The 26,644-nt window shown below is 41.2% G+C and overlaps 1 protein-coding gene across 1 annotated transcript in view; it reads left to right on the forward strand.

Moving 5' to 3' along the window:
• The first annotated feature begins 633 nt into the window (after positions 1-633).
• The window catches only part of LOC134350454 (amino acid transporter heavy chain SLC3A1-like), a 32,267-nt gene continuing 6,256 nt past the window's right edge, over positions 634-26,644 (forward strand). The window contains exons 1-7 of the mRNA XM_063055668.1: positions 634-1,077; positions 6,537-6,716; positions 8,968-9,122; positions 10,621-10,746; positions 11,502-11,621; positions 12,707-12,831; positions 18,903-19,104. Coding sequence (XP_062911738.1) covers positions 687-1,077; positions 6,537-6,716; positions 8,968-9,122; positions 10,621-10,746; positions 11,502-11,621; positions 12,707-12,831; positions 18,903-19,104 — 1,299 coding nt within the window. The 5' untranslated portion in view covers positions 634-686. The remainder of the gene's footprint in view (positions 1,078-6,536; positions 6,717-8,967; positions 9,123-10,620; positions 10,747-11,501; positions 11,622-12,706; positions 12,832-18,902; positions 19,105-26,644) is intronic.

Raw genomic sequence — 26,644 nt, forward strand, 5'->3', positions numbered from 1 at the left:
TGATAGCACTGGCCACCACAGACTCGTAGAACATCCTCAGCATCGTCCGGCACAGATATTAAAGGACCTCAGTCTCCTCAGGAAATAGAGATGGCTCTGACTCTTCTTGTCGACAGCCTCAGTAGAAGAATAAGGGGCAACATTATAGAAATGTTTTAAATCATAAGGATGCATAGGTAAGGTGGATGATATGTTGCTTTCCCCAGGGTAGGAGGAAATTAAGGTGCATTGGCTTAAGGTGACTGAGGCATGTGAAATAGTATCATTTAAGAAGCAGTTGGATATATACATAGAAAGGCAAGGCTTGGAGGGATATGGGCCAAATGCGGGAAATTGGGACTAGTTGGCTGGTCACTGGTCAGCATGGACTTGTTGAGTCGAAGGGCTTAGTTCATGAAGTATTGCACTATGACTGTGAATGCTGGAAGCGACATGACATACAGTAGAATGAGCTGAGTACTGAAAATGATATTCATTGGCTGGTTCTATAATCTGAATCTCTGGGTACTGGTAGAACCATACCTTTTGTATATGGTTAATAATTTCTGGTCTATTTGCATGATCGCGTCACCTGCTTAAGATGTAAAGTCCAAAGTACAAACATTATAAAATACATTCCTTTCAGCACTCAGTTCAAAGTTGCAGCTAGACAGCTTAACAAGTGCAAACAGTTAACAGCTCTAAAGATGGCTTCAGAAATGGATATGAAGGAGTTAAAAGGTACTATTAATCAAGCCTTTGCAGAAGATGAAGACCAGAAAAGAAATGAATCTACTGAGAAAACAGAGAAGACTGTTTATGCAGTAGTTAGTGACGAAATGGATCCCAATTCAGGACCCTATGCTGGAATGCCCTGGGAAGTCCTGCTGCAATATTCAAGTCAACTGTGTTATAGATTGCCCAGGGAGATTATTTTCTGGCTCATTGTTGCAGCCACACTAGCTCTGGTTGCCTGTACTATCAGCATTATTGCAGTCTCTCCTAAGTGTCTGGATTGGTGGCAAGCTAGTCCAATCTACCAGATCTATCCACGATCCTTCAAAGACTCTGATGGGAATGGTGTCGGGGACTTGAATGGTAAGTTGCAAGAATCTAAGAATGTAAGATAAATATATTTCACATATTTATATCGCAAAACAGCTAGGTCTGATGTCAAAAACTAAGAAATTGCATCATATTATTACCTTCAAACAAAAAAGGATGTTGAAATGTGAGAAGTACACAGCCTGTTCCTATTTAAAAGCTTGTGCAATATTGTTAACATGATCGCAGTGCTCTGTTTAATACCTCAGTGCATAACAAATTTCCCTGTGTTATGGGCAACCAGCGTCAGTTCAAACTGGCTACTTTGTATGTGGTCAAATGACAGAGGATCAGGAAGCATTTAAAAAAGCAAGGTGTTATGTCCAAGTTCCAAGTTGATTTATTATCAAAGTACAAACACGTTACCATATACTACCTTGACATTAATTTTCTTATATGTATTCACAGAGAAAAGAAACATAATAGAATTTCACAAAAAAAATTGTCCATAAACAGGCAAAGACTGACAAACAACCAAAATGCAAAAGTAGCCAAACTGTGCAAATAAAAAAATAGAGAACAAGAGATGTAAAGAGTCCTTTGAAGTGAGTATGTAGATCATAGAATCAGTTCAGAGTAGTGGTGATTGAAGAAGCTAATAGTTGTATGGTAATAGCTGTTCCTGAACTATTCCTGCTTGGATGAGGTGCCTCCTAGTTTTAATAACCTCACATTATAGTCAATGCCAGTATACCCACATGGAATCTCATTCTTTGCCTTCATCATTACCACCTTGTGATGCTGCTTGTAAAAAGTTCCAACACAAACTAAGGTGAGGATCAAATATCAAATACCATCTGACCCCAAACTCTCACATGCGGCACCTCTTTAACCCCTTGCATTTAATGTTGCCACTGAACAACTCCAGACATGACATGATGATTTGTCTACCCTGCAAAAAAATTTTGCATATGCAAATATTTCATGCATTATTGGTCTGACAATGGCATCAGGGGCCAGGGTTAACTGCACGGAAAGCAAGGCCATGATCTTCGGCAACTGACCTGACCATTCCAGTGTCCCCCTCACCATCAGGTCAGATAATGTGAAGGTGCTGGGTATTTGGTTCGAAGGGTCCAAGGCATGCGACAAGAATTGGTGGAGCAGAGAGGGAAGGCAAAACAAAAATAGAGACTGTGAGGAGGGGTTGCTCCCATGAATAACTGGGAAGAAACTGGTCATCGGCAGTGAGATGCTCTCAGAGCTACTGTACTTGGCGCAGGTGTGGCCCGTGGCCCGTCCCCCGTTCCTTCATTTTGGGAATCACCTGAGCTGTCTTCGGGTTCGCCTGGGGATCTAAGATGGAGAAGGTCATATGGGTCACAATGCACAAGTCTCTGACAATGGGGGCAAAGATGTACCCAGTATTGCCCTCACCCTTATGACCACCTTTGTATGTGGCTGTGTGTTGTATCTCAAGTAGTGGGCACCAAGTTCCACTGCATGCCAAGGTTCTCTGTCCCCATTGCTGTGCACTGTCCCAGTCAACTGGACATGGCTGTACTACCTGTCCTTCATGGAAAAGTTCTTCCACCCAAGACTATTGACCATAAGTCCATCAGATGGTGGTCAGTATGGAATGTTCTGCAGACACTGCAGGAGAAGGACTCAATGGACACAGTGGGGGCGGTTCCTGAGCAGACTGTGCAGATCATCTGTTAGAAAACTTCATCGCAAGGCCTCACCAACAGGCACCAAGACCTTGCCTGAGTGGTGGTGAGAGGGTCCCATCAGTCAGATCCTTCCTGCCTGCCCGGAGCATCACTCCCACTGTGCATTGCCCATGGGATAACTGCAGTGGAGAAGACAGTAGCTCACTTCTTTGTGGACTGTGGGTTTGCGAAGAGGATGTGGAGAAAGATGAAAGGGCTTGTGTCACAATTCATCCTGAGGAGTTGTATGACACATCTACAGGAACACACAGAGGTGAACAGGAAGTCCTGGCAGGTCATCAACTTGGTGAAAGATGCCCTTTGGTCTGCCCAAAACTTGCTGGTCTGCCAGCACATTGACATGTCCATGGAGGAATGCTGCCAACTGGTACATTCCAGACTGCAGGAGTATGTGTGAGGGAAGCACTGAAGCTTGGTGCAGCCACCTCAAGGGCTCAGTGGGAAGCATCTCAGAGTAGGGTGTTTCTCCTACTGGAGAGGGAGGAGGCAGATTGTGGAAGGAAGTCCCTCAATTACTGTAGTGGTAATACCACCCCAGAGTGCTGCTTGAATGGCAGCAGTGCTGTTGATGTGTGTGAACCTCTTAGAAAGTATGGAAAACATTGACGAAGAATACAAATAAGGCAAAGGCATTGAATGGCTTATCTTGTCAATTTTTTAAAATATGAATAAAGGTTATTTTGTTAAAAAATCTCTGTAAGATCACCCCTCACTTTTTCTATGTGCTAGTGAATCAAGTTCCAACCTTCTCAACCTCTCTCCATAACTCAGTTCCTTGAGTCCCGGTAAATACCTTGTAATCTTCTCTGCGCTCTTTTTCTAGCTTAATGACATTTTTCCTGCAGCAGGATGAACAAAACTGCAAACTGTATTCCAAATGTGGCATCACCAACATCTTATACAACGTAATGTCTTAATTTCTGTACTCAGTGCCCTGACTGATGAAGGCCAGCACACGATGAGCATCCTTCGCCACCCTTTCTACCAGTATTGTCACTCTCAAGGAGCCATGTACTTGTGCTCCCAGGTCGCTCTGTTCTGCAACACTTCCCAAGGCCCTATCATTGACTGTCTTACCCTCATTTGTCTTCCCAAAATCCCACACCTTGCACTTATCCAAATTAAACTCTACTTCCCATTCTTTGGGCCACTTATCCAGCTGATTAAAATCCACCTGTAAATCATGATAACTGTCTTCACAGTCTTATGACATCTTCTATTTTAGTATTAGCTGTACACTTTTCATTCTCATTCAACATTGATAAAGTCAACAAATAACAATGGGTCCAGCACTGACCCCCGAGGAACATCAGTAGTTGTGGGTCTTCAGTACAAAAAAAAACCTTTTGTTATCACCCTTTGCTTCCTACCATCAAGCCATTTGTGTGTCCAATTAGTTAGCTCTCCATGGATTCCGTGTAATTTAATTTTGAATAACAGCCTACCTTCCTTATCAAAGGCCTTACTGAAGTTCACATGGACCACATCTGCCACCCTACTTTTATCAATCTTCTTGGCGACTACAAAAATCCAAATCAAGTTTGTGAGACATGATGCTCTATGCATAAAGTTATGTTGTCTATCTCTAATCAGCCCCTGTCTTTCCAACTGCTTTCATATCTTATCCCTCAAAATAATTTCTAGTAACTTACCTACCACAGATGTAAGGCTTTCTGGTCTATAGTGTTCCAGGTTTTTCTTTGTAGATCAGTTTAAATAAAAACACACTATAAGCCACCCTCTAGTCTTCCAACAGCTGACCTGATGTTAACAATGATGTACATATCTCAGCTAGGAATCCTACAATTTTCTCTCTATTTCCATGAGTGTTCTTGAATATACCTGATCAGGCCCCAGAGATTTATATACCTTCAAATGTTTTAAGACATACAGTACCTTTTCTGCTGTAATGCAGGCTCCACACCTGACTATCAAGTCACCTATCACTATAGGCTGTCTTCACACTTACTTGCTGAGCCTCAGAAACAGATCTAGGTGCTGCTGTTTTCCCTAGAACAGTCAAATCACACTTACACACCCGACCCCAACCTTTGCACACACACAACAGTATCCAAAATGCAGCATGGGAATCCTGTGTGATCTGTCCACCTCTCCAGTTGATCACCTAACTACTTGAAGACTGCATCTTCAGTGTTACCACCTCACTAAAACTCTCATCTAATACTCTGTCAGCATTCTGGATGGTGATAAGTGCATTCAGTTCCTGCTCGTTTCTTAATGCAGCCAGCTAGGAGCTGCAGCTGGATGCACTTCCACTGACCTCTCAAACCCTGCAGGACGAGCCTACCACTGCCCGACTGCCAACCTGACTCACCAAGTGTGAAGATTGAAGTGCAAAGACCTTACCTGTGTTTCCCTTTACTCTTGCCTCTTCATCAAGGCTTCAGCACGTTGACCTCAATCAGACTCAAATAGGCAGCTTTCAAATTCCCCTGCACTTGAGTCTACCACCCTTTTATACCTGTAAAACAACTTCTGAACAGTGCTGGCTCCTTCACTTCTGCTAAGGTTGCAGTGTCTCCAAAACATGACTAATTGAAGACTAATTATTCAGTGAATTGAATGTTCTATCCTTTTACCTTATAAACCATACAGTACAGTACTGAAAATTAGAGGGAAAGCTATAACACTGCTTATTGAGACAACGCTGTTGGTGGCATTTCTCCAGAAGTCTCGGTTTAGATAGCCTGGGCACTCCCCCGGTTCCAATGAAAAGTTAGACACCTGAATTCTTTCTCCTACACGGATCCCGAATATTTTCAGCCTTATCTATTTTAAGTTAATCTAATTTCCTTAATAGATACCAGGAGTAAAAATGTACAATTTTTTTTGGAATAATGAAACCAGTTCAATAACCAAGTAATGTTTGTTCTTAAACCAGCCTTAATAATCTTTATTAATTGCTTCTGGCATAGTCTTTCACATTTCCTGAAGGCACAAGTGTATTTTGTTGAGAAATACAGTGTAGAATGTACATTAGTGTTTTTGAGGACTGGAACATCTGACATAATAAAATTGCATGGAAAATTACTATCTTACAGCTTGTGTAACGATTTCTTTTCTGCACAAGTTACAAGCCAAATCCACGTGGTTGCCCAATTCCAGATCTCTCTGGTTACCATCCTTCAAACACCATAACATGGGCTTTTCTTCAATTAACTTTGGTTCTGAGAAATGGCTATCAACCTAAAAGAGCAAAAGTCTCTTTCTTTAGAGTTTACGTCACCTGCTTAATATTTTGAAGTTTGTTTTTATTAACTATAATATTTGTTTCCATAGTCCAAGAACTCTCACCACTAAAACAAAATGAATTTCAGTTCATATAGTGGTTTTAAGATAGCAAAATGCCCCAAGGCACTTGACTGAAAACAGGTAATCTCAGTGAGCTATACAAGCAGACTTGATGGCAAATGACTGAAAGTTTGGCCAAAGGAAGCTATTAATGCTTATCTGTAAAGAGTAGTGAGAGTGCAGTTTAGGGATGGAAGTTATGATTGTCAATGGTAGCACAGTTAAATTCAGAAATGCTGAAAAAGCCCAAATTGGATTTTCTCAGATATCTTAGAGCTGGAGTTGGTAGTGCATCATCCAAATCAACATCTGGCTGTGTCATGCAGCAGCAGCAACAAAGTTTTGGGGTGTTTTTTTCATTTGCATAAATACTAAGGTTCTTAATTTATTACGTTTGTTATTTCTAGAATTTGGTTTAATTGTTTAAAAATTATATACATTGAAATTGCTTTTGTCTGCTGTTAATAGGAATTAAAGAAAAGTTGGATTACTTTGTGGATTTAAAAATCAAATCTATATGGTTAAGTCCAGTGTACAAGTCTCCAATGAAAGATTTTGGGTATGATGTCGAAGACTTTGAAGATATTGATCCATTATTTGGAACTATGGAAGATTTTGACAACCTTTTAAAAGCTATACATAACAAACGTAAGATAATATTAAAGAAAAATCATAGTTTCTTGTTGGATACCATTATATTGTAATCCTTGTTTGACTGGCTTTTATAAAATGTAGTTGCAAGATTTGTTGTCTAACAATGAAATGAGCTCCATAAACCTGAAGATGAGGACATTGGTACCACTTGCAATATTAATGCTTGTAATTCAGTGTTAAGCCTTTTTCCTCTAAAATATACTTTATTCATAAGGTTATAATTATACTGAGTTGGACACTCCTTTGTTATGATTCATATCTACGTTATTGTGACATAAGTGATTTTTCCTAACCAGGCATTCCATTAGCAAAATACTACAGTAGTTAGTACACAGGACCAGCCCCTCAGTACTCAGAGGCAAGAGGGACCTAAACTCTGGTCTCCCCCATAGACTTTGCAGCAGTGGCATTAAGCTTTATTGCTTCCCTTAGTATATAATCTTGTCCGTGAAATGTGAAATCCTGCAACACTTCTGTGAACAGCATGTTTCAGGTAGATCAAAATGTGGTTTTACTGAGTTCATTATCTTCCAGTAATAGTTGATATTTGTTTCAGTATGCTAGTCTGGGAATATCTCTTTCCATACAGATCTGTGTAATGTAATGGCCAAGGAAAAACAACATTAAGATTTCAGTTCTTTTGTCAGAACTTGAATAATTCACAATTTTCCTAGAACATAGTATTATTTTTAAAAAAAGCTTTAAAGAATATTTGAAGTGTGCAAGGCCTTTTCCAGATTAAAGTGTAATTTGCTGTATGGTAGCTGAGACTAATACTCTAGAGTGGTGAAGATTGTTGCGGTAGATTTATGCCCTGCAAATGTAAACATGTGTTTGGAAAGGATCAAACATCTTTTTGTTGTACTACTGCCACATAACAACAAATTTCACAACATAAGCCAATGGTATTAAACCTGCAAACACGAGGAATTCTGCAGATGCTGGAAATTCAAGCAACACACATCGAAGTTGCTGGTGAACGCAGCAGGCCAGGCAGCATCTCTAGGAAGAGGTAGAGTCGACGTTTCAGGCCGAGACCCTTCGTCAGGAATAACTGAAGGAAGAGCTAGTAAGAGATTTGAAAGTGGGTGGGGTAGGGGGAGATCCAAAATGATAGGAGAAGACAGGAGGGGGAGGGATGGAGCCAAGAGCTGGACAGGTGATTGGCAAAAGGGATGTGAGAGGATCATGGGACAGGAGGCCTAGGGAGAAGGAAAAGGGGGAGGGGGGAAATCCCAGAGGATGGGCAAGGGGTATAGTCAGAGGGACAGAGGAAGAAACCTATGCTCTGTCCGCCAGAGAAAGCAGGATCTCCCAGTGGCCACACATTTTAATTCCACATCCCATTCTCATTCTGACATGTCTATCCACGGCCTCCTCTACTGTAGAGATGAAGCCACTCTCAGGTTGGAGGAACAACACCTTATATTCCGTCTGGGTAGCCTCCAACCTGATGGCATGAACATTGACTTCTCTAACTTCCGCTAATGCCCCACCTCCCCCTCGTACCCCATCCGTTATTTATATACACACACTCTTTCTCTCGCTCTTCTTTTTCTCCCTCTGTCCCTCTGACTATACCCCTTGCCCATCCTCTGGTTCCCCCACCCCCACCTTCGTCTTTCTCCCCGGGCTTCATGTCCCATGATCCTCTCATATCCCCTTTGCCAATCACCTGTCCAGCTCTTGGCTCCATCATCCCTCCCCCTCCTGTCTTCTCCTATCATTTTGGATCTTCCCCTCCCCCTCCCACTTTCAAATCTCTTACTATCTCTTCCTTCAGTTAGTCCTGACGAAGGGTCTTGGCCTGAAACGTCGACTGTACCTCTTCCTAGGGATGCTGCCTGACCTGCTGCGTTCACCAGCAACTTTGATGGATATTAAACCTGATTCTGATTCTGAAACATATAATTACATTCTTTAATATTGCTTGTATAAACTTCAAATGTGGTACTATTACCATAATGATAAAAGAGAGATTACAGACATGAGATGCAAGTTAGTATATTAAAACTACTTTAGAGTAGAGATTTGCTTGGAAGATTTTCCAATATTTATGGAAGGACTTCATAGAGTGAACTGGGCATTACGCCTTTTCAGGGGTAATTGTATAAATGTTTAATTCCGATATAAATTATAGGATAGTGTACAGAGCAATATAATTAATTCTATAATATTTTGCTTTATTTCTCTGCACAGTAATTGAAAACATTATTAACATTTTTTTCCATGTACTTTTGGAAAGGTTTGAAATTAATAATGGACTTCATTCCAAATCACACCAGTGACAAACACCGATGGTTTCAGCTTAGCCGGAACCGAACTGGAAAATACACTGATTACTACATCTGGGTGAACTGTAAATCAGAGATGAACAAAATCACTAACCCCAACAACTGGGTAATAATGCTACTTAATTTATTTTTCCTTCCTATCTCTATCACATGTGGCATGGTAGTGTAGTGGTTATTTCTATTTATAGAAAAACGTGGAACTTCTGACCCAATAAGCTGCACCACTCAGCAACCCACCTATTTAACCCTTGCCTAATTATAGGACAATTTACAATGACCAATTAACCTACTAACCAGTAAGTCCTTGGAATGTGGGAGGAAATCGGAGCACATGGAGGAAACAGATACGTTCATGGGGAGGACATGCACCTCCTTACAGACAGTGTTGAAATTGAATTCTGAATGCCGATGCCCCGAGCTGTAAGAGTGTCGCACTAACTGGTACACTACCATGGCACCCTTATTAACAGAAGCTAGTGACTTGGGTTCAATATCGCTGCTGTCTGTAGGCAGTTCATACGTTCTCCCCCATTCCATGACTGTTTCCTCCCACATTACAAAGACTTTGCATCAGTAGGTCAATTGGTCACATAGATGTAATTGTGCTCATTGGACCAGAAAGGTCTGTTACCGGGCTATATCAATAAATAAAATAAAGGGTTTAATTTTATTGCAAGTTTTCTTAATGGCTATGCTTTTACTTAGATAACTCTCAGATGAGATATAACCAACGAGTATTGGTTACCTATCAGTATTTAGCCAGGCAGCCAATATTATTGTGTGGAATGGAATAGCAGCAGTCTTTTCACCATTTGTGAAACATCAAAATGCCATAGTTTTTTGGTAGGAAAATTTTTTAGATAATCAGCAGCTGATTTTCTGCTTTCTAACTAAAGGACAGTGCTGCCACTGGTATCTAAATAAGAACAGGGGTAATGTAGGTTGTAGAGCAAGCTTGAGATCTTCCAAGTCATTATTGCTGTTTATGGCAAGATCTGTTCAACCAGGTTCTGTATCCAAATCAAGAGTTTTCAGTATTATACAGAAAAAGTGTTGGAAAACACATAGGTCTAAATGTTATGGTTTTACTACTAGAGAAACCCATTTATTTAATGGCTTACCAGTGTCTTGATATTTAGTAAATTTGTTTTTTTTAAAAAATTGGGCTTTGAATTAGAGAAAAGCTAGATGACGTAGAAGAAAAAATCAAATAGCTCAGACTGACAAGACAATAGAAGGAAGTGGATTTTGCTATAAGTATGCTAGTGAAAAGCTACCGGGTTTTCTGTCAAAATATATCATATAACATTGGATATAATGAAGAAACAGCACAAATTTTGTATGCAACTTGCAGAGCATCAAACAGGAACTGGTTGATTGATGATCCAATCCCAACTAATGTTTTTCTGATATTCCTAAGACTATCCAAATCACATTAAGACTTGTCACAAATGAAGTTAATACTTAGCCAATTCTCTATTTAGAACAAAATTCCAATTCAGAGGACATCTTTTCGTTAAAGATTAATGCAGAGGATTAACATCTATTTGTCAGCAGTTTATATTTTAGACAGAACATTAACAATTGTCAGTTTTATCTGTCAGGTTAGCTTATTTGGACATTCTGCATGGCAGTATGATGAGGTTCGAGGACAGTGTTATTTTCACCAATTCTTAAAGGAACAGCCTGATTTGAATTACAGAAACACTGATGTGCAAGAAGAAATGAAAGTAAGTATCTATTAGTTTTATATGTATCTGTGATTTAAATAGTCATTTTTGTTATTCAGATAAATTATGTTTAACTGTTGCTGCTCAATCCACTGAGTTCTTCCAGCAGTTAATTGCTGCATCAGATTGCAGCACCTACAGTCTCTTTTGTCTAGTTATTAATAAGTAGTTTGAGTTTGACTCTGGGAACAGTAGATATTTTAAATTTAGCTTATAGAGTTGAAAGTTTTTTAAAAAAGTAGATTTTATATTTAGTTTTATATAAATAACATTGTCTCTCAAAATTAGCTATGTGTATGATTTGGTATATAGAGATAATTTTTTGCCAATTTTAAATGGGGAGTAGTGTAGCATATCTGAGTGTGAATGTACCTTTAAGAGATGTATGTGTATCATATGATATGACTCCTCATACAGTATTGTATCAGCCTCTGCTGTTAGTCAAGTGTTGACTGCCTTCAGCAGAGATACGTTGTTAGCTCTTTCCTTATTGAACAGCCTACACTAGGTACTAATGCTTGGTTTTAATTTATTTATCAAGCACTGAGAGAAATATGTTGGGGTTCTGAAATAGAATGCCAATTGGGATGTCGCAGCAAACATATTTCCTTAAAATAAAATCTCAAATTATCTTCATTGAATTGTTAGAGATGGAGATGAAATTATTAAACAAGATTTTTTTGTCATCTGGTGGTGGTGACAAATTCCTAGGTGCAAACAATTTTCTTTGAATACTTTTTTTCTGCTACTTCCAGAACGTATTGAGATTTTGGCTGGAAAAAGGAGTTGATGGCTTCCGGGTGGATGCAGTCAAATATCTTTTGGAAGCTGAAAGTCTAAGAAATGAGCCTCAAGTTAATTTAACGCAGAATCCTGTGAGTTACTCGATACTTAAATTAAAAATGATACTAGAAGGTAATTTACACACTGTGAACTCTATGCTCATTAATATAGCTTGCCCAGGGACTTCTGAAGGAACGATGGAAAAGCAAAGGTTAACAAGAGCATATGAGGATGGTCACTATTGGTAATGAGTCGTGACAGAGAGTTATATTCAATCCCATCATGGTAGATGAGGAATTTAAATTTGGATAATTAAACGGATCTATTCAGAAACATGTCAATAGTGGTCAACTTGAAACTACCACAGTGTCAATAAAATTTCTTTGAGATCATCAAGATAAATTGTTGGAGGAAATCTCCCATCCTCGCTGAGTCTGCCATGTATGCGAACTGAGACCCTCGGTGATATTATTTTCGTTTGAAATGGTCTCACACAGTATCAAACATGTTTGGACCTGTGCCACCTGGTGTGAACACTAACTCAAAGGTTGACCTGTGCATCTGTACCAGATAGATATGCTCATAAGAGCATTTGTAGGAATAACCACCTCACAGTCTTGTGAGACCATCTCAAAGAAACAAATTCTCATCTCCACATTGATGCCACTCAGGGTGATTTCCCAAAAGATTTAATTGTTTAAAAGCAGAGATACATTCATCAGCAATGTATTCCATCTATACCTGTAAAGTCATGGCTGACCATGATTGCTAATATCTCGCAGGAACAACTCGAGTTAGATGAACAAAGAACAATTTGAAAGTAAACCTGCTGAAGCCGCAAGAGCCACTAGAACATTGAACAGATGATAGAACATGCTTTAGCAAAACCCAAATGAATTCTTAACCACTGGAACAGACAGAAATTCTTCAGTCTTGTTTTCTCCAGCTATGAATAGTAGTGGATAATTTAAAAGCAGCTAGATGGGTAGTACCTTGAGTTTACCATGGCTCAGAGATTTAAGAGCCCAGCATGTGAGTGTAGATAACAAACCCTGTATGTTTGAAAAAAAAAATCGTCAAAAGGACTGAATTGATGATCCACATATCCTCCGGTCTGTATTATTTATATGATACTCTGAGAACTGTATTAATTAGATTTTAAAATCTAAATTTCCAGAATAATATCACATCATATGATGAGCTATATCATGACTACACAGCCACACAAGTGGGAATGCATGACATTGTCCGGAGCTGGCGACATGTTTTGAATGAGTTCAGCACGGAACCAAGCAGATACAGGTAAAGAATGACTTGCATCTATGTGCTTATGAGTTGAAACTGCTTGAGATTCACAGAGGTGGCTCACATCCAGTATAATGAACATACTGGTACAGTATAGACAAGTGAGACAGCAGAGCCAGTAACAGCAATGGGCAGGCAATCAGTGATTGCATTAAATAAGGATGTTTGTTAGGGTATTGGCACTTGTTAAATCATGGCAGAAAATCCTTAATATTTGTTAGAGCTAGTGGAATAGAAAAGACATCACCTTTTCATGCAACATCCTTTAGTGTTGTGGAGAGTCAGGCTTGATTGCCAATTCAAGTCCAGAGCTAAGGATAAGGATATCATTGTTCTTAAACCAAGAGTCTATTGATTTGGGCCAGAATTAATTAGTTAATTTCTTAGCAATATCAACTAAGTTTACAGTTTATAACTTTTGAAAATACTACAATGCACAATCAAGAATCCTCATAAACCACATGTTCATTGCCTTGCATAGTTATAGGTTAATACCAAAGTTGGGACTTTAACTGCATGAATAGCATTTACTCCCTTCACTGGCTGCCGGGAGAAGGCTTGCTTTGCTTTCTTGCTAACTGCATAACTGGGAAACAAGGCTGCAGATGGGTCCAAACAGGATCGCAGCTCATCTCTAATCTAGCATGGCAGGGTTTGATTCCATTATATTGCTGCTGCAGGCAGATTAGATCAGTTAGGTGTTGCAGGAGTTGAAGCAGTCAGCACTGAAGAGCACAGAGAAAGCAGAGTAGGTGGAAGAAGCAGTGCGGAAGAAATATCAGTGAGGTCAAATGTATTTGGAGAACAATTGGGAATTTGACGGAGGGGAAGATACAGAAATTAGGAATCAAAGAGATGCTTTTAGGGAAACCTATACAGTTGAGTAAGGATACATTTGAGGAAATTGCAGCCCAGCGAAGTCAAAGTACAAAGTTGAGTTTATTGTATCTGCTCAAGAACATGTCTGCACCGGTGCAATGAAAGCACATTGCATTATATAAAGTAAGTAGCATTCACAAGAAAAACAGAATTTAAACATTATGTACAATTTTTATAAGAATGAACACAAATAAACAAAAGTGACACAGTCCATTTTAATGCAAAGTGATGAAAGTTTGGGTTTACTAGTTGGTTAAAGACACCTGAAACCTGATAGGTGGGATCATAGGGAATAGGAGATTTTAATGGAAGGAGAAGTTAATGTGGTGGGTTGCTTCTCCTTGTCTATAACCAGTTGGGTAAAGGCAATTACCAGATCTTAAGAAGGGGCTGAGAAGAGCAAGAAGAGGGCATGAGAAGGCCTTGGCAAGTAGGGTAAAGGAAAACCCCAAGACATTCTTCAATTATGTGAAGAACAAAAGGATGACAGGAGTGAAGGTAGGACCGATTAGAGATAAAGGTGGGAAGATGTGCCTGGAGGCTGTGGAAGTGAGCGAGGTCCTCAATGAATACTTCTCTTCGGTATTCACCAATGAGAGGGAACTTGATGATGGTGAGGACAATATCAGTGAGGTTGATGTTCTGGAGCATGTTGATATTAAGGGAGAGAAGGTGTTGGAGTTGTTAAAATACATTAGGACGGATAAGTCCCTGGGGCCTGACGGAATATTCCCTAGGCTGCTCCACGAGGCGAGGGAAGAGATTGCTGAGCCTCTGGCTAGGATCTTTATGTCTTTGTTGTCCACGGGAATGGTACTGGAGGATTGGAGGGAGGCGAATGTTGTCCCCTTGTTCAAAAAAGATAGTAGGGATAGTCCGGGTAATTATAGACCAGTGAGCCTTATGTCTGTGGTCGGAAAGCTGTTGGAAAAGATTCTTAGAGATAGGATCTATGGGCATTTAGAGAATCATGGTCTGATCAGGGACAGTCAGCATGGCTTTGTGAAGGGCAGATCATGTCTGACAAGCCTGATAGAGTTCTTTGAGGAGGTGACCAGGCATATAGATGAGGATAGTGCAGTGGATGTAATCTATATGGATTTTAGTAAGGCATTTGACAAGATTCCACATGGTAGGCTTATTCAGAAAGTCAGAAGGCATGGGATCCAGGGAGGTTTGGCCAGGTGGATTCAGAATTGGCTTGCCTGCCGAAGGCAGAGGGTCATAGTGGAGGGAGTACATTCAGATTGGAGGATTGTGACTAGTGGTGTCCCACAGGGATCTGTTCTGGGACCGCTACTTTTTGTGATGTTTATTAACGACCTGAATATGTGGGTAGATGGGTGGGTTGGCAAGTTTGCAGATGACACAAAGGTTGGTGGTGTTGTACATAGTGTAGAGGATTGTCGAAGATTGCAGAGAGACATTGACAGGATGCAGAAGTGGGCTGAAAAGTGGCAGATGGAGTTCAATCCGGAGAAGTGTGAGGTGGTACACTTTGGAAGGGCAAACTCCAAGGCAGAGTACAAAGTAAATGGCAGGATACTTGGTAGTGTGGAGGAACAGAGGGATCTGGGGGTACATGTCCACAGATCCCTGAAAGTTGCCTCACAGGTAGACAGGGTAGTTAAGAAAGCTTATGGGATGTTAGCTTTCATAAGTCGAGGGATAGAGTTTAAGAGTCGTGATGTAATGATGCAGCTCTATAAAACTCTGGTTAGGCCACACTTGGAGTACTGTGTCCAGTTCTGGTCGCCTCAATATAGGAAGGATATGGAAGCATTGGAAAGGGTACAGAGGAGATATACCAGGATGCTGCCTGGTTTAGAGAGTAGGCGTTATGTTCAGAGATAAAGGGAGCTAGGGCTTTACTCTTTGGAGAGAAGGAGGATCAGAGGAGAAATGATAGAGGTGTACAAGATAATAAGAGGAATAGATAGAGTGGATAGCCAGTGCCTCTTCCCCAGGGCACCACTGCTCAATACAAGAGGACATGGCTTTAAGATAAGGGGTGGGAAGTTCAAGGGGGATATTAGAGGAAGGTTTTTTACTCAGAGTGGTTGGTGCGTGGAATGCACTGCCTGAGTCAGTGGTGGAGGCAGATACACTCGTGACGTTTAAGAGACTGCTAGACAGATATATGGAGGAATTTAAGGTGGGGGGGTTATATGGCAGGCAGGGTTTGAGGGTCGGCACAACATTGTGGGCCGAAGGGCCTGTAATGTGCTGTACTACTCTATGTTCCATGTTCTATCGATCCAGCAGTGGTCACTTCCATTCTGTTGCTGGGGTTTTCAGAATTTAGAAAATGTTAAAACTTTGAGAGATAAATTCTTAGGCACAGAGCCAAACTAAAATATTTTACTAAGTGCTCTGCCTCCAGAGAGTAAATAGGGATTGCATTTTAAAACTAATTAACTAGCTACCTGAAACAAACCTATTGGATTTCAGGTTACCCTCAAAGTTCAAAGTGAATTTTATTATCAGAGCACACATATGTCACCATATACAACCCTGACATACATTTTCCTGAAATAACTTGGCAAATTTATAGAACAGTAACTATAACAGGATCAAAGAAATATCAACTAGAGTGCAGAAGACAGCAAACTGTGCAAATATAAATATAACTAAATAGCAATAAATAGTGAGAATATGAGATAATGAGATAATAAGATAAAGAGTCCTTAAAGTGAGATCATTGGTTGTGGGAGCACCTGAATGGATGGGCAGGTGAGTGTAGTTATCCCTTTTGTTCAAGAGGCCGATGGTAGCAACGAGAAAAGAGCATGGCCTGGGTAGTAGAGGTCCCTGATGATGGATGCTGCTTTCCTACAACAGCACTCCCATGTAGATGTCCTCAATGGTTGGAAGAGCTTTACCCGTGATGTACTGGACCAAATTCACTGCCTTTCGTAGGATTTTCCATTCAATTGCATTGCTGTTTCCATACCAGGCACGATGCAGCCAGTCAATACACTCTCCACCACACATCTATAGAAGTTTGTTGGAGTATTAGATGTCATGCCAAACGTCCCCATTCTCCTAAAGAAGTAGAGGTGCCTTCATGCTTTCTTCGCAACTCCACCTACATGCTGGGTCCAGGACAGATGTTCTGAAATAGTAACACCCAGGAATTTAAAGTTGCTAACCCTCTCCATCTCTGATCCTCTTATGGGGATTGGCTGATGAACCTCTGGTTTCCCTCTCCTGAAGTTTACAATCAGTTCCTTGGTCTTCCTGACATTGAGAGAGAAGTTCTTGTTATGACACTACCAAATTTTCAATCTTCCTCCTGTATGCCGATTCATCAACACCCTTGGATCGGCCCACAAGAGTGGTGTCATCAGCAAGCTTGAAAAAGGTTGCTGTTGTAGGAAATAAATCTAATATGTTTCATATCTTGATAAAAGTAATTTAAGTGAGCCTCTGTTAATTAGTTGGCAGATGATGTCAAAGATTAGAAATATTCTTCAGCAGAGCTGTGCTCATTCTTCCTTGTGCTTTTGCTATCAGATTTTTACTCTGGTTTATTCTCTGGGGCCAGTAATCCACACAAGTTGAGTCCTTGATCTGGAGTCAGCCATACCTCCATGCCCCCACCCACCACGACTTTATTACTTCCTGTCAGTCACCTTATGTACAGACAGTCCTGTGCCTAGTATCACGTTATGGACATACAATCCATCTATCTATATACGCTATCTTTTGTGTATTTTGTTTGGGCTGCATCAGATCTTGAGTAACAATTACTTCATTTTCCTTTACACTTGTTTAGAGAAAATTACATTAAGCAATCTTGAATCTTGACTCCAGATCAAGGACTCAACTCCAGTTATTTGTTCTAATTCAAGGACCACAAAAAAAATTCCCCTACTGCATTTCAATTCACTGATTCAGCTGCAGGTGATTAGGTTGGAAGTTCAAAGTAAATTTATTATCTAAGTACATATATGTCATTGTATACAACCCTGAGGTACATTTTCTTGCAGGCATACTCAATAAGTGGCCAGCCAGTGGTGTAGCAGCATCCACATCAGACTTTGAGGCAAGTGGTCCCAAGGCTCGAATCTGGTAGGCTCCTTGCACGCTTTCTATCTGTTCTGGCTTGAGCATCGAGCTAGCAACTCAGCCTCATCAAAAGCAGAAAAGTGCAAAAGAAATGGCAAGGTTGCTGCCCGATATGCCACAAGGCGTGGAGAGGAAAAAAATACTCAATAAATCCATAACAGAATCAATGAAAGACCGCACTTACTGGGTGGTCACCAACTGACCAGTGTGCAAAAGACAACAAACTGTGAAAATACAAAAAGGAAGAAATAATAATAATGAATAAGCAATAAATATTGAGATCATGAGAGGAAGAGTCCTGGAGAGTGTGTCCATAGGTTGTGGGAACATTTCAGGGATGGGGCAGGTGAAGTTGAATAAAATTACCCCCTTTGGTTCATGAGTCTGATGGTTGAGAGTAATAACTGTTCCTGAAGCACGTGGAGTGAATTCTGAGGCTCCCGTACCACCTTCCTGAAGGCAGCAGGAAGAAAGTACAGGACTATTAAATTAACCAACACCAATGCATCTGTACTACTTTGGGCCAGATTGTGCCATCCACTTGCTTACAGAAACTCCTAGTTATAGTTCTGCGGTCAGCTTCTTATTGACTTTAGTGCCTGTGCAGTGCATCATGAAACTTTGGAAACTGATTGGAGATCAGATGCCATTGTGTTTGATCTCCCACCCTGCTGCCTCACTCAGTACTGAATGCGATGACCACAACCAGATGAAAAAGTAAGCTGTTTTTCTTAATCTACGTAGACATTTTTGATCTTCGATAAGTTAAATCCATTTGAGTTATTTATGTCTCTTACCATAAACAAGGCAAATTCATCACTATGGGGCCAGGGTCCTGGAGTCTGCCGCATCAGGCATGGTCATGCTTGAAGGGTTATCTGCTTCACTGGGAGTGGGTCCTGGAGGAACCCTGGAAACATAAGACGTAAATAGTGACTACAGGTGTCTGCAGGCACTGAATGTGCATTGTGGGTCAGATCCAGTGTGATTCAGCCTTTTATTTAAATTCTTGATGCTTAAATTCATGACACAGGAGTTCACCGTAATGGTGTAAAGGTGGTGTTTATTGATTTCTGATCAGAATATAGAATTTTCTTTTTGCCATGTCGTCTTTGCAGGTTTATGATGACCGAATCCTATGACAATGAAGAACTTCAGAAGACCATGATGTACTATGGAACACCAATCCAACAGGAAGCTGATTTTCCCTTCAACTTTTACCTTATTGATCTCTATAAAGACTTGTCAGGAAATGGAATATTTAAACTTGTAGACTACTGGATGCGCAACATGCCTACAGGAAAATGGCCAAACTGGGTGGTATGTTAACTTACTTTTTAATATAGAACAATATCTTTATCATAAACATCAAGGGTAATATACTCAGGCAACTTTATTAGCTATTTCCTGTACTTTATACAGTGACTACTGAAGTTATTTCTGTATGTGTGTGGTCTTCTGCTGCTGTAGTCCATGCACTTCAAGTTTGACATTTTGCAGGTTCAGGGATGCTCTTCTGCACACCACTGTTGTGATGTGTGGATTTTTGAGTTACAATCACCCTCCTGTCAGCTTAAATCAGTCAGGCCATTCTCCTCTGACCTCTCTCATTAACAAGGCATTTTCACCCACACAACTGTCATTCACTGGCTGTTTTTTGTTGTAAACTCTCGAGCAGGGATTCCCAACCTGGGTCAGCGGACACCTTGGTTAATGATAGGGATCCATAAAATGCATAAAAAAGGCTGGGAACCCCTGCTTTAGAGTCTTATTTGTGTGAAATTCCCAGATACTCAAACTACCCTGCTGGCATCAACAATTATTCCACCGACAAAGTCTCTTAGATCACATTTCTTCCCCATTCTGATGTTTGGTCTGAAACTGAACCTCTTGACCATGTCTGCATCCTTTTATGCACTGGGATGCTGCCACATGAATGGCTCATTAGGAATTTGTATTTACAAGCAGGTATACAAGTGGACCTAATAAAATGGCCACTGGGTGTATGTATTATTATTCTTATTAACTATTTGCTAGGGTATTTCCATGCTGGTGAATGCAGGCAGAGTAGTGAACTTCCGTTGCACTTCCTTTGTACTACATATAGCTTTTTTATAGGCAAGGAGACAAACTACACACTTAAAATTGTAATTAGTCTTTGTCCCTGACTGAAGCCCAATACAGGTAACCCCTGTATTACTGTAAGGGGGAGGGATGAAAATATCAATTTGAAGATAAAAAACTGGACCAGTTCTTGGGTTAAGATGAAGATTATGAGAACAAAATAATCAGGATTACCTATAATTTCTTTTGTTATTCCCTGGATATTGTGCTTCAATGTTAAATAATGTAAAATTATTTGCTTTTAATTTATTTAAAAATAGGTTTGAACTTAGAGTTAATAAACACTGCAGTACAGAAATAGGCCATTTGGCCCATTTAATCCATGCTGAACTGTTAATCTGCCAAGTCCCATCAACTTGCACCTGGATCATAGGCCTTCATACCCCTCCCATCCATGTACCTATCCAAATTTCTCTTAAATGTTGAAACTGATCCTGCATCCATCACTTGTGCTGGCAGCTCGTTCTACCCTCACCACCCTCTGAGTTAAGTTTCCCATCATGTTCCCCTTAAACATTTCACCTTTCACACTTAACCCATGACTTCTAGTTCAGCAAAGCCAGTATCTAATCCAGTTTACTACCTCATCTTGAATGGTAAGTGACAGAATCTTCTTGACCAACCTCATATGCAAGACATTGTTAAAATTGATGTAGACAACATCCACTGCCTTGCTTCCATTAACTTTCCTGGTAACTTCTTCGAAAAACTCGGCAAGGTTGGTTAGACTTGACTTGCCACACATTAAGCCATTCTGACTATCTCTAATCAGTCCTTGTCTATCCAAATTCTCATATACATGGTCCATAAGACCATAATGTATAGGAGCAGAAGTAGGCCAATCAGCCCATCGAGGCTGCTCCGCCATTCAATCATGGGCTGATCCAATTCTTCCAGTCATCCCCACTCCCCTGCCTTCTCCCCATACCCTTTGATGCCCTGGCTATTCAAGAACCTATCTATCTCTGCCTTAAATGCACCCAATGACTTGGCCTCCACAGTCACTCATGGCAACAAATTCCACAGATTTACCACCATCTGTCTAAAGTAATTTCTCTGCATCTCTGCATCTCTGTTCTAAATGGATGTCCTTAATCCTGAAGTTGTGCCCTCTTATCCTAGACTCCCCTACCATGGGAAATAACTTTGCCATATCTAATCTGTTCAGGCCTTTTAACATTTGGAATGTTTCTATGAGATCCCCCCTCATTCTCCTGAACTCCAAGGAATACAGCCCAAGAGCTGTCAGACGTTCCTCATATGGTAACCCTTTCATTCCTGGAATCATTCTTGTGAATCTTCTCTGACCTTTCTCCAATATCAGTATATCGTTTATAAAATAAGGAGCCCAAAACTGCACACAATACTCCACGTGTGGTCTCACGAGTGCCTTATAGATCCTCAACATCACATCCTTGCTTTTATATTCTATACCTCTAGAAATCAATGTCAACATTGCATTCGCCTTCTTCAACACCGATTCAACCTGGAGGTTAACCTTTAGGGTATCCTGCACAAGGACTCCCAAGTCCCTTTGCATCTCTGCATTTTGAATTCTCTCCCCAGCTAAATAATAGTCTGCCTGTTTATTTCTTCCACCAAAGTGCATGACCATACACTTTCCAACATTGTATTTCATTTGCCACTTCTTTTGCCCATTCCCCTAAACTATCTAAGTCTTTCTGCAGGCTCTCTGTTTCCCCAACGCTACCTGCTCCTCCACCTATCTTTGTATCGTCGGCAAATTTAGCCACAAATCCATTAATCCAATAGTCCAAATCATTGACATATATCGTAAAAAGTAGCAGTCCCAACACCGACCCCTGTGGAACTCCACAGCTAACCGCCAGCCAAACAGCCAGAGAAGGTTCCCTTTATTTCCACTCTCTGTTTTCTGCTGACCAGCCAATGCTCCACCCATGCTAGTAACTCCCCTGTAATTCCATAGGCTCTTATCTTGCTAAGCAGCCTCATGTGCGGCACCTTGTCAAAAGCCTTCTGAAAATCCAAGTACACCACATCTACTGCATCTCTTTTGTCTACCCTGCTTGTAACTTCCTCAAAAAATTGCAGTAGTTTAGTCAGGCAAGATTTTCCTTTCAGGAAATCATGCTGGCTTTGGCCTATCTTGTCATGTGCCTCCAGGTACTCCATAATCTCATCCCTAACAATTGATTCCAACAACTTCCCAACCAGTCATGTCAGGCTAACAGTTCTATAGTTTCCTTTCTGCAGCCTCCCACCCTTCTTAAAAAGTGGAGTAACATTTGCAATTTTCCAGTCATCCGGTACAATGCCAGAATCTATGGATCGTTGCTCTAAGATCATTGTTATTGCCTCTGCAGTCTCTCCAGCTACTCCCTGCAGAACCCAAGGGTGCATTCCATCAGGTCCAGGAGATTATCCACCCTTAGACTATTAAGCTTCCTGAGCACCTTCTCAGTCGTAATTTTCACTGCACATACTTCACCTGCCTGACACTTTTGAATATCCGGTATACTGCAGATGTCTTCTACTGTGAAAACTGATGCAAAATACGCGTTCAGTTCCTCTGCCATCTCTGCGTCTCTCATTACAATATCTAAAGCGTAATTTTATATTGGTCCTATATCTACCCTCATCTCTCTTTTACCCTTTATATACTTAAATAAGCTTTTAGTATCTTCTTTGATATTAGTCGCCAGCTTCCTTTCATAATTCATCTTTTCCTTCCCAATGACCTTCTACGTTTCCTTCTGCAAGTTTTTAAAAGCTTTCCAGTCCTCTTTCTTCCCACTAGCTTTGGCTTCGTTGTATGCCCTCTCTTTTGCTTTTACTTTGACTCTGACTTCACTTCTCAGCCATGGGAGTGTCTTTCTTCCCTTTGAAAATTTCTTCTTATTTGGAATATATCTGTCTTGCACTTCCCTCATTTTTCACAGAAACTCCAGCCATTGCTGCTCTGCTGTCCTTCCTGCTAGTGTCCCTTTCCAGTCAACTTTGGCCAGTTCCTCTCGCATGCCATTGTAATTTCCTTTATTCCACTGAAATACTGACACATTGGAATTTAGTTTCTCCTTCTCAAATTTCAAAGTGAACTCGATCAAATTGTGATCACTGTTCCCCAAGGGTTCCTTAACCTTAAGCTCTTTTATCACCTTTGGATCATTGCACAACACCCAATCCAGCACAGCCGATCTCCTAGTGGGCTTAACAACAAGCTGTTCTAAAAAGCCATCCCTTAGACATTCTACTAATTCTCTCTCTTGAGGTCCAGACCTGGCCTGGTTTTCTGAATCCAATTTCATGTTAAAATCCACAACGATTATCATGACATTGCCCTTCTGACAGGCCTTTTCTATCTCCTGCTGTAATTTGTAATCCACATCCCGGCTGCTGTTTGGAGGCCTGTATACAACTGCCATTAGGGTCCTTTTACCCTTGCCATTTCGGTCCTTTTACCCTTGCCATTTCTTAACTCAACCCACAGAGACTCTACACATGGGGGTATCTACGAAAAATAGCGCCTATGGCAAGCACTGAAATTGCGCCCCTCTCCAAACATCTGACACCCATCTTTTAGATAACTTTACCATAATATCAGCTCAAAAATACAAGTCAAGCTTGTTAATCTTTTAATTAACAAATTATGGCACTACATGAAAATTAGAACTGCACCTTCCTTGCTTTCACTGATGCAAATTGGTCTATGATGTGATCAAAGTCAGTTTTTACAGTTTCTTTTCTTTCTATACTCAGCAAGCAAGATCACAAAGTCTGCCTTGACCCATGGAGGCTCTCAATTATGAAAGTATTAGTTTTAACTTGCTGAATGATCTCTCACAGCTGGTGATGGAAACTGCCATGGTTAGCATTATCTGAATAGCAATGTGAAGATTGGGGAAGACGCTCTCATCTCCATACCTAACAATAAATTCAAGAAGCTCTTCAGGTCTTGATATTTTCATGTTGACCCGCCTTGATAGCAACATTCTGCAATCCAAAATTTCTTCATGTAGCTGCTGTCCATCAACATCAGAGCTGTACAATTCACCCAAGTTTTTGCACATCTTCTTTAGGTCATTACTGTCAGCGCCATAACACAGTCCCTCAACATCGAGAAGGAACCCAAACTTGGTGTCAGTGTTGTGCAAACGAGCGAACCTTTCGTCCATTTCTCTGTGAAGGTGGTCGCGTGTTCCCTTCATGACTCTTTCCATTTCCTCCTTTGCTGTTAACCCAGTGTCTCTCGCGCTCATCAGCCATTCGTTTCTTTCGTCTCTGACAACTTTCAACTTCAATATTCCATTCTTGACAGAGACAGACTCCTCCTTTGAGTGACTCACTGACCAACGCTTCTCTTTGACACCATCCAGTTCACTAGGTTCACTTTCTCACCACGACCATTTCCCAATTTCCTCTTGAACCAAGTTTTGTTCATTGAGCGGTTATTTGGTGGTAGGAAAGGCCCCTCACTGTTCTGGAAATACTTTGAACCCAGCTTTATTATTTCTATTCGCAACATGTCAGGCAGAATTGCTTTTCCAGTATCGTTGTCGAACTTCAGAAGTCCAGTGTCATGCTGTTCAATCACTTCTGGTATGACAGTTCGAGGCTCTTTGACACCATCCAGTTCACTAGGTTCAGTGTTGTCAGGTTCAATCTCGTCAATAAACTCAACACCACCACCACCACCAACGTCTTCCCCTCCTGTCATGTCCACATTCTCTGTGGCAGCCTCACTCTTAATCTTGTAATACTCGGATTTATCTGACTTGACTTCCTCCTTGGCTTGTGACGCATTTGTACTTGATCCACCTTCGGATTCTAACAAACTTGTAGCAGGTGCAGGCGACTCCATGGAATGTGTCGATCTACTTTTTCCGGGCTTTTCAAAGAAGGGCATGAAGAACGTGCTCGACTTCTTGGCTTCCTCCGCTTCCAACTTTCATCTCTTCTGTCCTTCAGCTCCACTTTTCTCCTCCTTCGTGAAGAAACGTTTCATGGTCTTCTTACACAATGCTCTGAAATAAGGCCATCCTAGTGCTTCTCACCCATGATAATCAAAGACAGATCATATATCTGAGGAAAATTCTTTTTTCACTATCCGAGGATGGCTTGTCTGACTTTAATAGAAACTGCTCAGTGGTGCCCCCCTTCAAGTGGCGCCCAGGGCACGTGCCATACCTTAGATATGCCACTGACTCCACACCTTCTGATCCTATGTCATCCCTTTCTAATGATTTAATATTATTTCTTATACATAGGGCCACACCACCCCCTCTGCCTTCTAACCTATCTCTCTGATACACCCGTATATCCTTGGATGTTCAACACCCAATGGCAGCCATCCTTTAGCTAAGTTTCAGAGATGGCCACAATGTCATACTTGCCACCCTATAGCTGAATTTCAAGATTATCCATTTTATTTCTTATGCTGCGTGAATTCAAATATAACACTTCCAGTCCAGTATTTGTTGCTTTCCGTTTTAACTGCGCCACGCCTCTATTGCCCTGTAACTCATTCCACTGGTTGTGATTATGCCTCATCTCCTGCCTGTCCTTTCTATCATCTCTGTTGCATGCCATCTTTAATTTATTTCTGTTTTCCCCTTCCTCACTCCAGTTCCCATCCCCCTGCAAATTAGTTTAACCCCTCCCTAACAGCTCTATTAAACCTGCCTGCTGGGATATTGGACACCTTTGGGTTCAGGTGTAACCTGTGCTTTTTGTACAAGACATACCTCCCCCAGAAGTTACCTCAATGATCCTGTCCCCTACACCAGTCTCTCTGTCATGCATTAATATGCCTGATCGTGCTATTCTTGTGCTTGTTAGCACGTGGCACAGGCAGCAATCCTGAGATTACTACCCTGGAGATCCTGCTTCTCAGTTTCCTATCCAACTCCTTGAATTCTCTCTTCAGGCCCTCCTCCCTTTTTTCTACCTATGTCATTGGTACCACAACGTATATCAAGACTTCTGGCTGTTCACCCTCTCCCTTCAGAGTACTCTGCACTCGATCCGAGACATCCTGTACACTGACACCTGGGAGGCAACACACCATGCGGGTATCACTATCAGGCTGACAGTACCTCCTGTCTGTTCCCCTCACTATGGAATCCCCTATGACTACTGCATTCCTCATCATCTTCTTTCCCTTCTGCACCATGGAACCAGGCTCAGTGCCAGAGACCCAATCACCGTGTCGTCCTCTGTCAGGTCACCCCCCCAACAGCATCCAAAATGAGGTAACGATTACTGAGGGGGATGGCCACAGGGGTGCTCTCTACTATCTGAGTTCTTCCCTTCCCTTCCCGTCACCCTTATCTAACTCCTGCAGCCTCGGTGACTAATTTCCTGTAGCTTCTATCTGTCTCCTGCTGTTAAGCTGTAGGTCATCAAGCCGCAGCTCCAGATCCCTAACACGGCCTCTCAGGAGCTGCATCTCAGTGCACCTGGTGCAGATATGGCCATCTGGGAGACTGGAAGATTCCCAGGATTCCCACATCTGACACCTAGAGCAAAATACTAACCCTACAGACATGCTCGCTATTCTTCAAAAAATGCACTGAAAAAAACGAAGTCCACTTACCCACTTACCTTGCTGAAGCCCAAATGAGCCAAAGCCCTACCACTCTCAGACCACTCGGTCCTTGGAATACCTTCCAATAACTTTCTCACTACTGATATCAGGCTCACCGGCCTATAATTTCGTGACTTATTCTTACAGTCTTTCTTAAACAACAGAACAACA

The sequence above is a fragment of the Mobula hypostoma genome, chromosome 8 (genome assembly GCF_963921235.1).
Source record: "Mobula hypostoma chromosome 8, sMobHyp1.1, whole genome shotgun sequence".
Lineage (NCBI taxonomy): Eukaryota > Metazoa > Chordata > Chondrichthyes > Myliobatiformes > Myliobatidae > Mobula > Mobula hypostoma.